This window comes from Psammomys obesus, unplaced genomic scaffold, assembly GCF_907164565.1.
Source record: "Psammomys obesus unplaced genomic scaffold, mPsaObe1.curated_primary_1811, whole genome shotgun sequence".
Lineage (NCBI taxonomy): Eukaryota > Metazoa > Chordata > Mammalia > Rodentia > Muridae > Psammomys > Psammomys obesus.
The window spans coordinates 10396659-10411270 of NW_026589137.1; the positions used below are offsets into that span (position 1 = coordinate 10396659).

General features: G+C 37.2%; 1 protein-coding gene across 1 annotated transcript in view; it reads left to right on the forward strand.

Moving 5' to 3' along the window:
- Ammecr1 (AMMECR nuclear protein 1) overlaps positions 1-14612 on the forward strand; it is a 179208-nt gene that overhangs the window by 62150 nt on the left and 102446 nt on the right. Inside the window, exon 2 of the mRNA XM_055604997.1 lies at positions 7886-7996. Within this exon, the coding sequence (XP_055460972.1) occupies positions 7886-7996 (111 nt within the window). The remainder of the gene's footprint in view (positions 1-7885; positions 7997-14612) is intronic.

The following is a 14612-nucleotide window of genomic DNA, read 5'->3' on the forward strand; positions in this document are numbered from 1 at the left end:
GAGCTTGAACTGAAATTCTCTTTGTTGCGTCTTTGTGAGGTTTAGGAATCAAGGTGACTGTGGCTTCATAGAATGAGTTTAGTAATGTTCCTTCTGTTTTTTTTTTTTTTTTGAATATTTTGAAGAGTATTGATGTTAGCTCTTCTTTGAATATCTGGTAGAATTCTGTGCTGAAACCATCTGACCCTGGGCTTTTCTTTGGATGGAGACTTTTGATGACAGCTTCTATTTCCTTAGTGGATATAGGACTATTTAATTTATTTACCTGGTCTTGATTCAGCGTTGATAAGTAGAAATCACTGTGAGAAGTGCTTGTCTCAGCTTGACCTTAGTATAAAGATCTAGGATATCTTCTTGAAAAGGAGATAAGGAAAATTCTGATCATCAGTATTTGTTCACATTCTAAGTTGTACACACACATACACTCACCACATGTGCACATACACACACACTACATAAATACACCAAATACAATATGTACATACATACACCAACACAACACATACACATATACCACCTGTGTTCACATACATACAAATCACACAACATATACACACATACCATGCACGTACGTACACACACACACACACACACACACACAAACATACACACATGCCTGCAAGCCTGGAGCTGAAACAATACTAACTGAAAAACAAACTGGTAAAGTGAAAATTGCTCAAAGAATGCCTTGGATTTGCCACAACCCCTAGGAACCAAATGAAAATTATAAATGCCCATAGGCCTTCAGTGGTCCATCTTCAAGGTGGTCCATCTTTAAGAACCACAAAGTAGGCCAGGATCTGCAGTAAATATAAACTACTACATAAGGTCCTCAGCAGGGCAATCTCAATTCTACAGCATCCTGATTAGAAACATAAACCCTCAAATCAGACAAACTTCTTGATCATGCCAGCTAGTTGAATGACCCTGGAAAATCACAAGGCTGGTATTATCATATACGGCTGAAAATGCCCACTGTTAGAGCTGTTCTGAGCAACTGGTATATAAAAAAAATACTCAAAAATAAAAAAATGTAAATAAATAAAAATAAATTAAAAAATTGTCCATTTCATTTAGATTTTCATATTTTGTGGCATGTAGGCTTTTGAAGTAAGACCTAATGATTGCTTGGATTTCCTCAGTGTCTGTTGTTTTGTCCCCCTTTTCATTTCTGATTTTGTTGATTTGGATAGTGTCTCTCTGCCTTTTAGTTAGTTTGGCTAAGGGCTTATCTATCTTCTTGATTTTCTCAAAGAACCAGCTTTTTGTTTCATTGATTCTTTGAATTGTTTTCTTTGTGAAACTGAATTTTTAAAGCACTTTGCTGAAAATGGTTGATTTAGTCTTGTTAAGGAGAAGAAATGGTTCCTTCAGTTCAAAATTAGGCAGAATCATGGTAATCTCTGAAAGTATGCTTCTGATTGGGGTGACTGCATGTCAGTGGTGATTAGTTTTATTTATAAAGAGAATTTAGCTTTCCTAATCTTTACTCTGTTAGACTTTACCTATTTTTCCCCTGGCACTTACCAACTAAATTAGAAATATGAAAGTGGGAGAAAAGCGTAGAGTTTTGTCTTCCCTGACTCCTCCAGTGTTGCCAATTTTCTCCTCATTGCCAATTGATTTGAAATTCAGATTATCTGGAGCTTAAATATTATTCATTCTATAATGTAAATTGTATAATTAAATCATCCAATCCCAAACCTAGTTTAATAATCTTTCAGCAAGTGTAAGTAGATATTTTCATTTTGAGGACAGTTTGTAGAGAATGAGACAGAAAAGCTGGATTTCACAAAAGCTGCTAAATAACAGGAGAACATGAAAAGAGAAGGAGGGAGATAGTTATAAAGGCTGTTGGTAAAGCATCCTTGTATTTGTAAGAAGTCAAGGAAGAAATGGTAGGCTTTGATGTGGGTTTCTAACAGGAACAGTGTAAGAACTTGTAAATTGGTGCTGGTCTTTCTAGATCAGTGGTTCTCAACCTGTGGCTCACCTAAGACCATCAGAAAATACAGATATTTACATTATCATTCATACCAGTAGAAAAGTAATAGTTATGCAGTAGCAACAAAAATAATTTTATGGTTGCTCATCATCACAACATGAGGAATGGCATTAAAAGGTAACAGTGTTAGGACGGGCATCCTGTCATCTTTTCAGCTAATGTTTTACTCCTGAACAAAGATGGAGGAGGAATTGGAGGAGACTTCCCCTTCTGCTAATCTATGTAGTTAACTGTTTGGTATCCATAAAATGATCCTATTCTGTGGTAATTTACAGCTGTATTTACTACCTTGATGATGCCACCCCAATATGCTCATGGGAAATGGCATATAAGGACAAAGTTGCTTTCTAAAAACCTGGAAGAGGGCTCTCTCTAACAACCAAACTCTACATAACCTGGATCATGGGGTTTATAGCTCCTAATCTATAAGAACAGTTTCTTTGGGCAATTATAGATAATTATTGATATGATATTTATCGATATGCCAATTATCATTGCAGCCCTGGTGACTAATTCACCATGTAATGATATTGGGCCTGTTTTGTGCTCATGAAGCCTACAATTTATATGGCTTGGGAAGGAAACCAACAATTCCTTTTCCTTGAAATCGGAAGAGAAATGTCTTAACTTGGTGGTGGAAAGAAGGCACCATCATTTTTGTTTTTATGTAAGCTTTCTAGATCCCAGAGTTTAGCTCTATGGTATGAGGCACATAATTAAATTTTTGAACTAAGTTGCTGATGTGGCCAGGTACACTTGACAATCATTATTTGGTGGTGTCAGAAACAAACTAAGATACAAGGCTTCTCACTTTTTGTTTTAATCTAACCTTAAATTAATCTTGTTGAGTGCCAGTAGCAAATAGGAATGCTTTATATCATGTGTTGTTACTGCCTGTAAGCTTCATTCTAAACAAGAGAAGTGAGAGCTCAACATGGACTGCATATTTTTAACTTCTCATTTTCTGTTGTTTCAGAAGGAGAGGTAGGCTTTGAGCTATAGTATTGTTAAGTAAATACATCTTTCTCATTGTCTCAAGTAATCGTACTCCAGTCCTACAAACACATTTCTAATGTATTGTGGCTTAAATCAATAGACCATTTCAGAAGAGGGCATTGGAATTGGCATAAAATTTGTACTAAGAGAATCCTGTGCAGATTTATATTGCTCTTTGTATCATTATTGTTCCATAATAGCTACATTGCAGAGGGCCACTTCTGACCTGATAGTATTGGCTGCCAGTTGGCAAGAGGATTCACCTAGATTAGGTGGTTTCTTCCTGTTTCTATGTACAGGCTTGGGAAAAATTGGGTTTACTTTTCTCCAAAGATTTTTCAGAACATACTGGTATGAAATGTTCACAAGTAGGATAATTCCTTTAAAGGCTACATCTGATTATCCTCAGATAAATATTTCCCTTAATATTTTAGCTCATTTTGAGTCTTTTTGTAGCTTGTAGTATTTTTTGAATGTATGTAGGTGGCCTTAAACCATATGGCATAAAGCATTTTCCAAAAATATTCAATCTCTGTCTTACTATGAACTTTTTTCCTTATTTCCTTGTTATTTGAATAGCTCCTCTCAGCAGAGGCTTTCCCTTTGATCTGATTCTGCTTATGCCGATGGCTTAGCTTACATACTTTGGTGAACTCATGCATGTTTTGATATTATACTCAAGAATGAAATCTCCAGTTCTTTCCCTCTGTTTGGTGTGAAAACATGTTGTTGATATTTTTAGATAATCCTGTAGGCATTGTAGCCATTGGCCTGTACAGAGTCATTGTTATGTCAATGATGCTATCTTTTGGGCTCCATGGTTTGTTTCGTATCAATCTATTTTAAAATGCTTATCTGCCTTGATTATTTTTTCCCATTAAAGATGATTTTAGACACCTTATTTTTAAGTCTGTGAACACTATTTTCAAGATAAAGGGTACTGGATGTGCATTTGTAAGTGATAAATCAGAGACCCAGACGTTTAAGGAAAGGTTTTTTTTTTGTTTTTGTTTTTGTTTTTTTGTTTATTTTTTGTTTACTAAAAGTCTGAATTCTTATATCTTCAAACATATATCTTTAACTTAGTAGGGTTCACATTCCCTATCGTTTTTGACAGATGCTTTACTGCAGTCTTAACTCACAAAGTAGATATTGCCTAGGGCAGGTAAGAAATAAGAAATAACAGATAATTTACCTTTTATGAGGACTCTTAACAACATATACTCAATAATGCCAAAAATTCAAAGAATGCTCAATCTGGAAGAGACCACAGCAAGTTCTAAAGGCTGGTGTCAGACTACCAGTCTCCTGTGCAGTTTTACATCCCCATGTTCTGAGTATCCTTTGCTTCCCAGGATGTCTTGCAAAAATGCAATCTTGTAGCACCCTTAGCCATATATTAACAATTTTCCAAAGAGTGAGCATAGCATTATAAGATACCACATGTAATTTCACCTACCATGTGGTTGAATTCCTTCTACTATATTTCATAGTTTAATATATAGTGTTCAGTATGTGTAGTTCTTCTATTTACCTTTATATTTTAAATATTGCCTGAAGAAGATGTGATTATAATAAGAATGACATATGTATGTATTCTAGTGGGATAAATAATTGAAGGTATATCACTTTTAAATGCTTTCCATTTAATGTGTTTTGGAAGAAACAAATTTACTGTCACTTTTTGGTTTCTTAAATCACTGGTGATAAGAATATACAATGTAGTTAGGTCTTTATTATTGAAGATTCAACAAGGTACATTGAAAACATGGCTTTATATGTATTACAGGATCTGAAGCTGTCAAAGCTGTCAGGACCTCTCTTATGTAGGGATGTTGTCTATTCAATGTGACGAGAGAAGATGGATGATCTTATTGTATAGGAGTGGATGTAGATATGGACTACACCAAGTTGGAAAATAGAAGATTAAAGAGGTTAAATTTATCTTAAAGAATTCATAATCATCCAGGCGCAGTGGTGCCAACCTGTAATCCCAGCACTTGGGAAAGCAGAGGCAGGCATATGTCTATGAGTTTGAGCCCAGCCTGGTCTTCAAAGCAAGTCCAGGACATTCAAGGCTACACAGAGGAACCCTGTCTAGAAAAACAAACAAACAAACAATGTATAAATCTTATGATACTAGTGTTTTTCTGAGTAATTAAAAAGTTGGTGATAGTGTAACCCCATCTAATTCTTGTCTTCTTATAAGCTGCAAATCAAAAGAATTTAGAAGAAAATTTTCAAATGTTTGATTATATTTAGCACGGAACATCTTGAAAGCAGATTATTTGGGCTGTCATTTTTGTTTTGTTTCCTTTATTACCTTTAGTGTAGGTCATCCAGTGACTGAATGCCACCTTTGCCTAGATACTGCTGTAATATTTTTAGTACTATTGAACACTGAGTTTGTGGAGAAAGGGAACTTTTCATAGTGAGCCCTGGTTTGTCTGGTGGTGTTTTCTTTGGGACCCAGTCTGCCATTGTGTCTATCAGTCAAAACTTGTAATAATTTAAATGTTTGAGGTGGATGATTAACCTGCATTAACTGACTGTCTTGTCTCCCAAATTTTTATTGATTTTTTTTTTTTTGGTGAATTTCACATCATGCACCCCATTCCTTTGTTTCAACCCTCCACCCTTGCAACCTTCCCCACAAAAAAAAACAACACAAAAATAGAAAAACAATCAAATCACATTGTGGAAGCTGCAGTGTGTCCCACAGTATACCCTTTTATCCACACTTCTTTACTTGCAAGTGTTCATTGCAGTGAGTCATTGGTCTGGTTTGTGGATTCTGGCTTTGCTACATTTTCTTTTTTTTAATTTTTTTAAATTTTATTAATTACACTTTATTCACTTTGTATCCCCCCATAAGCCCCTCCCTCCTCCCCTCCCGATCCCACCCTCTCTCCCCCTTCTTCACCCATACCCCTCCCCAAGTCCACTGATAGGGGAGGACTTCGCCTTCCTTCTGATCTTAGTCTATCAGTTCTCATCAAAATTGGCTGCATTGTCATCTTCTGTGGCCTGGTAAGGCTGCTCCCCCCTCAGAGGGAGGTGATCAAAGAGCAGGCCAATCAGATTATGTCAGAGGCAGTCCCTCTTCCCATTACTATGTAATCCACTTGGACACTAAACTGCCATGGGCTACACCTGTGAAGGGGTTCTAGGTTATCTCCATGCATGGTACTTGGTTGGAGTATGAGTCTCTGGGAAGACCCCTGTGTTCAAATTTCTGGTTCTGTTGCTCTCCTTGTGGAGTTCCTGTCCTCTCCAGATCTTACTATTTCCCACTTCTTACATAAGATTCCATGCACCCTGCCCAACAGTTGGCCATAAGTCTCAGTGCCTGCTTTGATAGTCTGCAGGGCAAAGCCTTTTAGAGGCCCTCTGTGGCATATTCCCAGCCTGTTTCCTGTTTTCTTCCTCCTCTGATAGCCTTCCTTTTTGCCTTTCGGGATGGGGATTGAGCATTTTAGTCAGGGTCCTCTCTCTTGATTAGTTTCTTTAGATGGCTTTGCTACATTTTCAATACTGGATTTTTACCAGAACTTCTTTCAAATATCCTGTTGCCCTGTGTCATGAAGATACTGAAGCTTTCTTTTTGTTTTTGTTTTTGTTTGTTTGGTTAGTTTTTCAAGACATGGTTTCTCTGCATAGCCTTGGCTGCCCTGGAACTTGCTCTGTAGACAGGCTGACCTCAAACTCAGAGATCTGCCTGTTTCTGCCTCCTAAGGCCTGGGATTAAAGGTGTGTGCCACCACTGCCTGGCCTCATAAGAACATTTTTCTAGTAATAAACTATAGAAATGATCTTTAAAGATCATTTAAAGAGAAAATGTTCTTTAACTCACTAATGAATAATGAGAAATAGATCAAATATGATATATTTCCCCCACGTTTAAATATTTTAGAAATCAGAATGTTATACCACTATTACTGTGAATATTCATAGTAATAAAGAGCACCTTACCTGTGCTGTATTTAAATTTTTGCAAAATGTCCTAAAGTGTACAAATTGTATAAAGTTATTTCTAACTTGAACATAATTGTTTTCAGACGTAATCATTAATTGAAACTGCCATTGGTTTCCTGCAGAACCCAATTGTTTACCATACTCATCAACATTTTGTCTACCACATATTATATAAAACCTTTTGTGTAAAAATTAAAATTTCTGGTTTAAGGGTATTTGCTGGTTAATGTTTGCAGCCACACTTCACCTGTTGGACCATCCTTATTTTCCTGGGACAAACTGAAGCCCCATCATGCCCGATGAAATGTTTTTCTATCTCTACAGGTTAATTTATGGCATTTTGGGCATGGTATATAGTGCTTGTTTTCATCTGCCTCATGTTAGTTAGCTGGGAATGTGTCTGCCTTTGTGCTGCTTTCCTACAAACCAGTGACTGCCTTTTAATCTTTTGTAGCCCCAATGTTTTCAGAAAAGGTATTTGATGAAGTTGTTGATTACCTCCTCCCAATTTTCTAAGTCAGAATTACAAATCAGTCAGTGATACCAAGTTTAAATGGGGAATCCTGCAGATATCTGTGATGATTTAAAGCTCTGTATTCAACATTACCAAGTTTGAGAATATATTTTACTATGTTTGGTCTGTTTGCAGGAACTTAATATCAGCAGCCAAGAACTGTTGATGAGGATTATCATACATACTTTGTTAAAATGTTCATTTTGGTACCTAGCATACAAAGGCACTCAACACAGTTCACAAAGCAATCTATAACTAAGCTAAAGCTTGAGCTGCTTGAGGGCTTGGCCTTTGATTTTTATGTCTTAGGTACCTAACCTAGCATATGGCAAATATTCAATAAATGCTACCTTTATTGAATTGACTGATTTACCCTGTTTTATGTTCCATTACAGCCCACTGTTTGTAACATGGAAGATTGGTCGAGACAAAAGATTGCGTGGATGCATAGGGACTTTTTCTGCCATGAATTTGCATTCAGGACTCAGGGAGTACACACTTACCAGGTGAAGACCAATTTTGTTTCCTTTACTTCTCCTTACCAAAAAAAAAAAAAAAAAACCTGCCCTATGATACTTGAACGTAATACATTTACCGCCTTTTAATTTATTAGAGTTTTGACATTCCTCTCTCATTTCTTGTTAGATTTCCCCTTTTTGGTATCCAGATACCTGCTCTTATAAAGTATTATTGCTATGTATTATTATATAAAAAATGCTGTGGTGACATTTATCTCATCACATGGCTGGCTTATTTGACTAAGCATAATGTCTTCATGGATTATTTGTGGGCTAGTATATGTCAATTTTTTTCCCCTTTTAAAGCCGAAAAACATTCCCGATTAAGTGTCCATCTATGATGTTTTGTGTATCCATTTGTTCATCTGTGAACCCTTGGTTAGTGTATATCTTTTGGCCATTCTGAATAATGCTGCAATGAAAACAGATATGCAGAGTCAACAAGATGATAGTAACCAATGTGCATTGTATCTTAGGGGCACAGGATCCAAAACTCCGAAACTGGTGAGTGGAGGGGCAGCTGAAGCCAGAACATCGACGTTTAGGGTTCATGGGTTAGAGCAGACAACCGGTGAGCTGGGAAAGTTTGGATCCAGGTCACCCTTGGAAGTCTGCAGGGTCTGAGAGTGGCAAACATTTGACCATCTGCACTTTCCGGTTAACATGGCAGCAGCTGTCATTGCCCAAAACTCAAGCCTCCCTGCTCTGTGACTGAGACTGCAGAGGCTCCATCGGTACTGGCCTCCCTGTCCAGAGGCAGAAGCAAAACAGTGGACACCACTGACTGAACTCCTACACTTTTATTTGCCCCTGTAGGCCCAAATCTGAGCGTAGAGAATGGGGGGATGACACCCCTATATTCCCCTATGCCAGCGAGTGGGTGCACCTTCAAGTGAGTGCTTACAGAGCCACAGTTCCGGGGTCCCTCTACACTAGGGTCCAGACATTGGATCCCTCCCACCCACACACCCACTGTGGGTAACATAGGGATCCCTGAGACAGCGTTCTCAACATTGAAGCTCCTGTTCTGTGGGTCTCTCACTGGAGTCCAGCCAAAGAATTCCTAGAAACAATTCCTTGAGCAGCTCAGGCAGATTTGAGCACTTGGAGCACAATACTTAAACAGGCCTGTGGACCACTGAGCCATTTAGGGCACCTGCACATATGCACTGTGCCCGAAGACTGAACCAGCACCCCAACCTACACGTACATGCCATCCTTCCAGGCATCTACATGCACTAGCACCCAGTCCTTCAAGGCACAATTCCACGCACATTCCTGTGCTTGTACACATGCACCTGCGGCCTTCCTTTCTGAGCCACAACTGAAACACCAACACCCACTCTCAAACCTATGGCCCTCTCTCGTCTTCCTGAAGAACACTCCAGACTCCATAGACAGACGGACCCAGTCTGCAGTACAGGCTCCAGGAACAAACAGTGAAGGTTACCGATAAGCAGATGACTAGAGGCCAACGAAAATCAGGACATTATGGTTTCACCAGCAACACCAAAAATCAATGGTTATTTATGTTTTTGGAAACTCAGGAAAATGATCTCAAGTCTATGCTTATCTAGTTATTAGAGGCACATAAAGAGGAAACAAACAAAGCTCAACAACAACAGAAATAATAAAAGTCTACATGCAAATGGAAAATAAACAACTCTATACACAATGACAGCTTGGTCAGGGAAGAAATGAAAAAAAGAAATTAAAGTATTCCTAAAATTCAATGAAAATGAGTGCACAACTTACCAAACTTATAGGACACAATGAAAGCAGTGCTAAAAGGAAAGTTCATACCACAAAGTTTGAGACATCTCATACAAGAAACTTAACAGCACACCTGAAAGACCTAGGGGAAGAAAAGAAGCAGACACAACCAAGAGGAGTAGACTATTGGAAAAAATCAAACTCAGAGCTGAAATCAATGAAAGTAATTTGAAACTAATGAAACCAATTAGAAACTAACAATTCAAGGAAACAATAAGACCAAGAGCTAGTTGTTCGAGAAAACCAAAGAGATAGACAAAACCTTAGCCAAAATAACTAAAAGGCAGAGAGAAACGATCTAAAACAGCAAAATCATAAATGAAAAGGGGATATAACAAACAGACACTGAGGAAATCAAAACAATCATTAGGTCTTATTACAAAAGCTTATATGCCACAAATTTCAAAATTTAAATGAAATGGATGATTTTCTTGATAGATTCCATTTACCAAAATTAAATCAAGATCAGGTAAATAGACTAAATAGTCCTGTATCTCCTAAGGAAATAGAAGCAGTCACCAAAACTCTCTTAAAAAAAAAAAAAAAAAAAAAAACAGGGAGAGGGTTGGTTTCAGTGCAGAATTCTACAAGTCCTGCAAAGAAGGCTGACTATTATTCTACAAAATAGAAATAGCAGGAACATTACCAAACTCATTCTGTGAAGCCTTGATACTTAAACCACAAAATGACCCAACAAAAAGAGAACTTCAGACCTCTCTTATGAACATTGATGCAAAAATCATCAATAAATCAAACCAAATCCAAGAACACATAAAAGATATCATCCACCATGACCAAGTGGTTCAATATACAGAAATCCATCAGTGTAGTCCACCATGAAAACAAACTGAAGGAGAAAAACCACATGATCATCTCCTTAGATGCCGAAAAAGCATTTGATAAAATCCAACACCCATTCATGTTTAAAGTCTTGGAAAGATCAGGGATACAAGGCATGTACCTACACATAGTAAAGGCAATACACAGCAAGCCTTTAGCCAACATCAAACTAAACGGAGAGAAACTTAAATCAATCCCACTGAAATCAGGGACGAGGCAAGGCTGCCCACTCTTTCCATATCTCTTCAACATAGTACTTGAAGTCCAATTGAAGGAGATCAAGGTGATACACATTGGAAAGAAGAAGTCAAAGTATCACTATTTGCAGATGATATGATAGTATACACGATGGATCCCAAAAATTTCAACCAGAGAACTCCTTCAGCTGATAAACACCTTCAGCCAAGTGGCTGAATACAGACTTAACTCAAAAAAAAAAAAAAAAAAAAAAAAACAAAAACAAAAAAAAAAAACGAAAAAAACAAAACCACACACACAAAAAAGAAAAACAGAAGCCTTCCTGTATACGAATGACAAAAGGGCTGAGAAAGAAATTAGGGAAAAAACACCCTTCACAATAGCCACTAATAACATAAAGTACCTTGGTGTAACTCTAACCAAGCAAGTGAAAGACCTGTTTGAAAGAAACTTCAAGTCTCTGAAGAAAGAAATAGAAGATATAAAAAATGGAAATATCTCCCCTGCTTATGGATCAGTAGGTTTAACTTAGTAAAAGTAGCCATCCTGCCCAAAGCAATCTACAGATTCAATGCAGTTCCCATCAAAATACCAACACAGTTGTTGACAAAATTTGTAAGAATAATTCTCAACTTCATATGGAAAAACAAAAAACCCAGAATTACTAAAACAATACTGTACAATAACAGATCTTATGGAGAGGTATCTCCATCCCTGATCTCAAAAAGAGGGAGTGGTGGTGGGATTGGGAGGGGATAAGGGATGGGGCTACAGCTGGGATACAAAGTGCAGAAATTGTAATAAATAAAAAATAAGTAAATATTTTGGAGTTCCTGTCTCCTCCAGGTCTTTCTATCTCCCCCTTCTTTCATAAAATATTTGCCAGGTCACAGAAGAAGACAATTCAGCCAGTACTGATGATTCCTGATAGGCTAGGGTCAGATAGAAGGGGAGGTGGACCTCTCCTATCAGTGGACCAGGTGAGGAGCATAGGGGGAGAAGAGGGAGGGAGGGTTGGATTGGTAGGAGACAGCTGAGATTCTAAGTGAATAAATGGTAATAAATAATAAATATAACATTTAATAAATAAATTTTAAAAACTAAGGAAACAGCTGTGCAAATACCTGAATACTCTCATAAATGATAGCTATCTCAGTCCATTAACCTTTTAAAATAGTTACGTAAAATTTACCAGGAACTTTTGAAATGAACTATCTACCCTGGATTTTAATTCATAAATTAATTTTCTAATTGAAATTTTGTCATAGTCAAAGTGTTTGCTTAATTGAAAGTTTAATTTGTTTTAGATTGAAGGCTTTATAGATTATCTGATGACTTTCTGCCAATTATAAAAATACATAATTAGAAAGTATGAAAACTTCATAATTATTACAGTATGGAACTCTGAATAAGGCAGCTTTCCCCCTCATCTAGCAGGCTCTTTTAGAGAAATGCCAGAAAGATTATATTGAACAAGAAGCAGGATGTAGACCTTAAATCCACAGATAAGTAGTCATTAAGAAAAAGTTGGTGGTGAAATACATGAATTATTACTTTTCATTGCTTAGACTTTCAAGTAGTAGTGTTTGTCTCATTGAATAAAAATAGTTTCTAGTATTTGTGTGGATTTGTAGCTTTTTATAGAAAGGCTTATTTTAAAAACATACTTTTGTGTCCGAGAATGAGGATGAAGGGAGGAATGCAGTCATCTCAGTCAATGAAGGTATCCTTAAGTTTTGGCATATAAATTGCTCTTGACATCTCAGCTCCTATTCTTTATGTCAATTCATGACAATAGCGTGTTATTTCAGAATACAGGAGTGGCTGATACTTAATAAAGACAGTGGTGTGGCCAGTCAGCACACTTATTTTCTTCTATCTCATGTATTTCATTGTACATAGATGTCTCCTCTGAGCAATGAAGTAATTATGAAGGTTATGGCATGACCTGGAGCTTGAGTTTTCACTGTGCTGTTTTTTATTTGCTCTGAGTTCTGAGAAATTAACCATGGGGGTTTACTCCCTTCTAAGAAATGGAGTAACCATATAAAAGGAAAAGAGTTTGTTTTGATTCTTAGTATTCTTTTCTTTATTCTGTGTGCACAAGTAGTGTGTGTATGTGCTGAAATGGAATAACAAGGGAAGTGAGCGAGGGATTGTACATTACAAATGTTTGCTTTATGTTAGATTGAGATATTGAAAATTACAAACAAGCTTTGCTTTTTTTTTTCTTTGAAAGGTCTTATTCATATTGGGTACTTCTGGGTGACTAGATGCATTGTAAACTGAATTTTCTTTTCTATTTGGTAACATAATCTCTCATTTTTTTGTAGAGGAGTATGAGTTTACAACCATTGTAAGCAACATAATTATGTTTTTCCACTCAGACAGAATAGACTATTTTGTGCTAATTCTTGTGATTGATTATTTTAGTAATACACATGACTCATTGTGAGTAATTAAATTAAACAAGTTCTCACTTTTTGTGTAATATTGGTCCTTACGTTAGCATCACCCAGATTGATGAAAAATCAATGAGTCACTTCTGACTGTACATTATTGTCATGACAACTTATTCTGAGATGTTGAAGACGGATTATTTTTGGTAAATTTCTATGGCAAGACTCTGGGCTCATATATGCTTTGAGGGGAAATAGGTTTATCAAAAATACAATGTAAAACCAATAGCCTAAATTTACCATCTATCCTTTACTGTTTGAGAAAGGGAAAATGGCCTGAGTTGTAAGACTTATATGTACTGTGGTCATTTCAACTCAGTTATCAAATGAAAACTTGTCCGATTTTATAAAGTATTTAAGGTACAATTTGGAACCTAGATTGTTAAATGCTTTTTATTCAATATTACCTTTGGAAAGCATGAGGAAGATACTTATCTGTAGAAATCTGGGATCTTCATTTTAGCTGCTGGACTAATGCACTCTATTCAATATCCCAAGGTTGTGCTACTCTGCAGAGATGTGGCCAAAAACATTGGCTAGCATAATGTGGAAAGAGAAACAAAAGAGCGCAAACCATTCTGAGTATTGCTAATGGCTCCTGATATAGAGAATTGTCTAAATGCATCTAGCATCGCCTGCCATAGAAATTAAATGCACTGAGTGTATCAGATTCTAATTCTCTATTACATCTTTCATATCTCCAGAGTCTCCACTTGGAATTCCCCAGAAGCTTTGATTAAGTGCCACAGGCACAATGCCTTAGGGCAGAAAAGCAAAAAGTGCCATCTGTAGCAAGGCTGTAAGAGAAGCTGCAAATAGAGCTTTTTAAAATTATTTATTTGTTTGTTTGTTTATTATAATTTATTCACTTTATATCCCTGCTGCAGCCCACTCCCTGGTTGTCCTTCCAGTGCCTCCCTCCCTCCCTCCTTTCCTCCCTCCTTTCCTCCCTCCCTCCCTCCCTCCTTCCCTCTTCAGCCCTATGTCCCTAGTCCCCAATACAGAAGGACCTCCTCCCCTTCTATCTGACCCTAACCTATCATGTATCATCAAGGCTGGCTACATCATCTTCCTCTGTGGCCTGGCAAAGCTGCATCCCCCAAAGGGGAAGTGATCAAAGAGCCTGCCACTGAGTTCACGTCAGAGACATCCCTGATCTCCTTACTAGGAAACCCATTTGAAGACTGAACAGCCTATGGGCTTCATCTGAACAGGGAGTCTAGGTCCTCTACACACATTGTCCTTGGTTAGAGTATCAGTCTCTGCAGGGCCCCCTTGTCCCAGGTTTTATTTATTTATTTATTTATTTATTTATTTATTTATTTATTTATTTA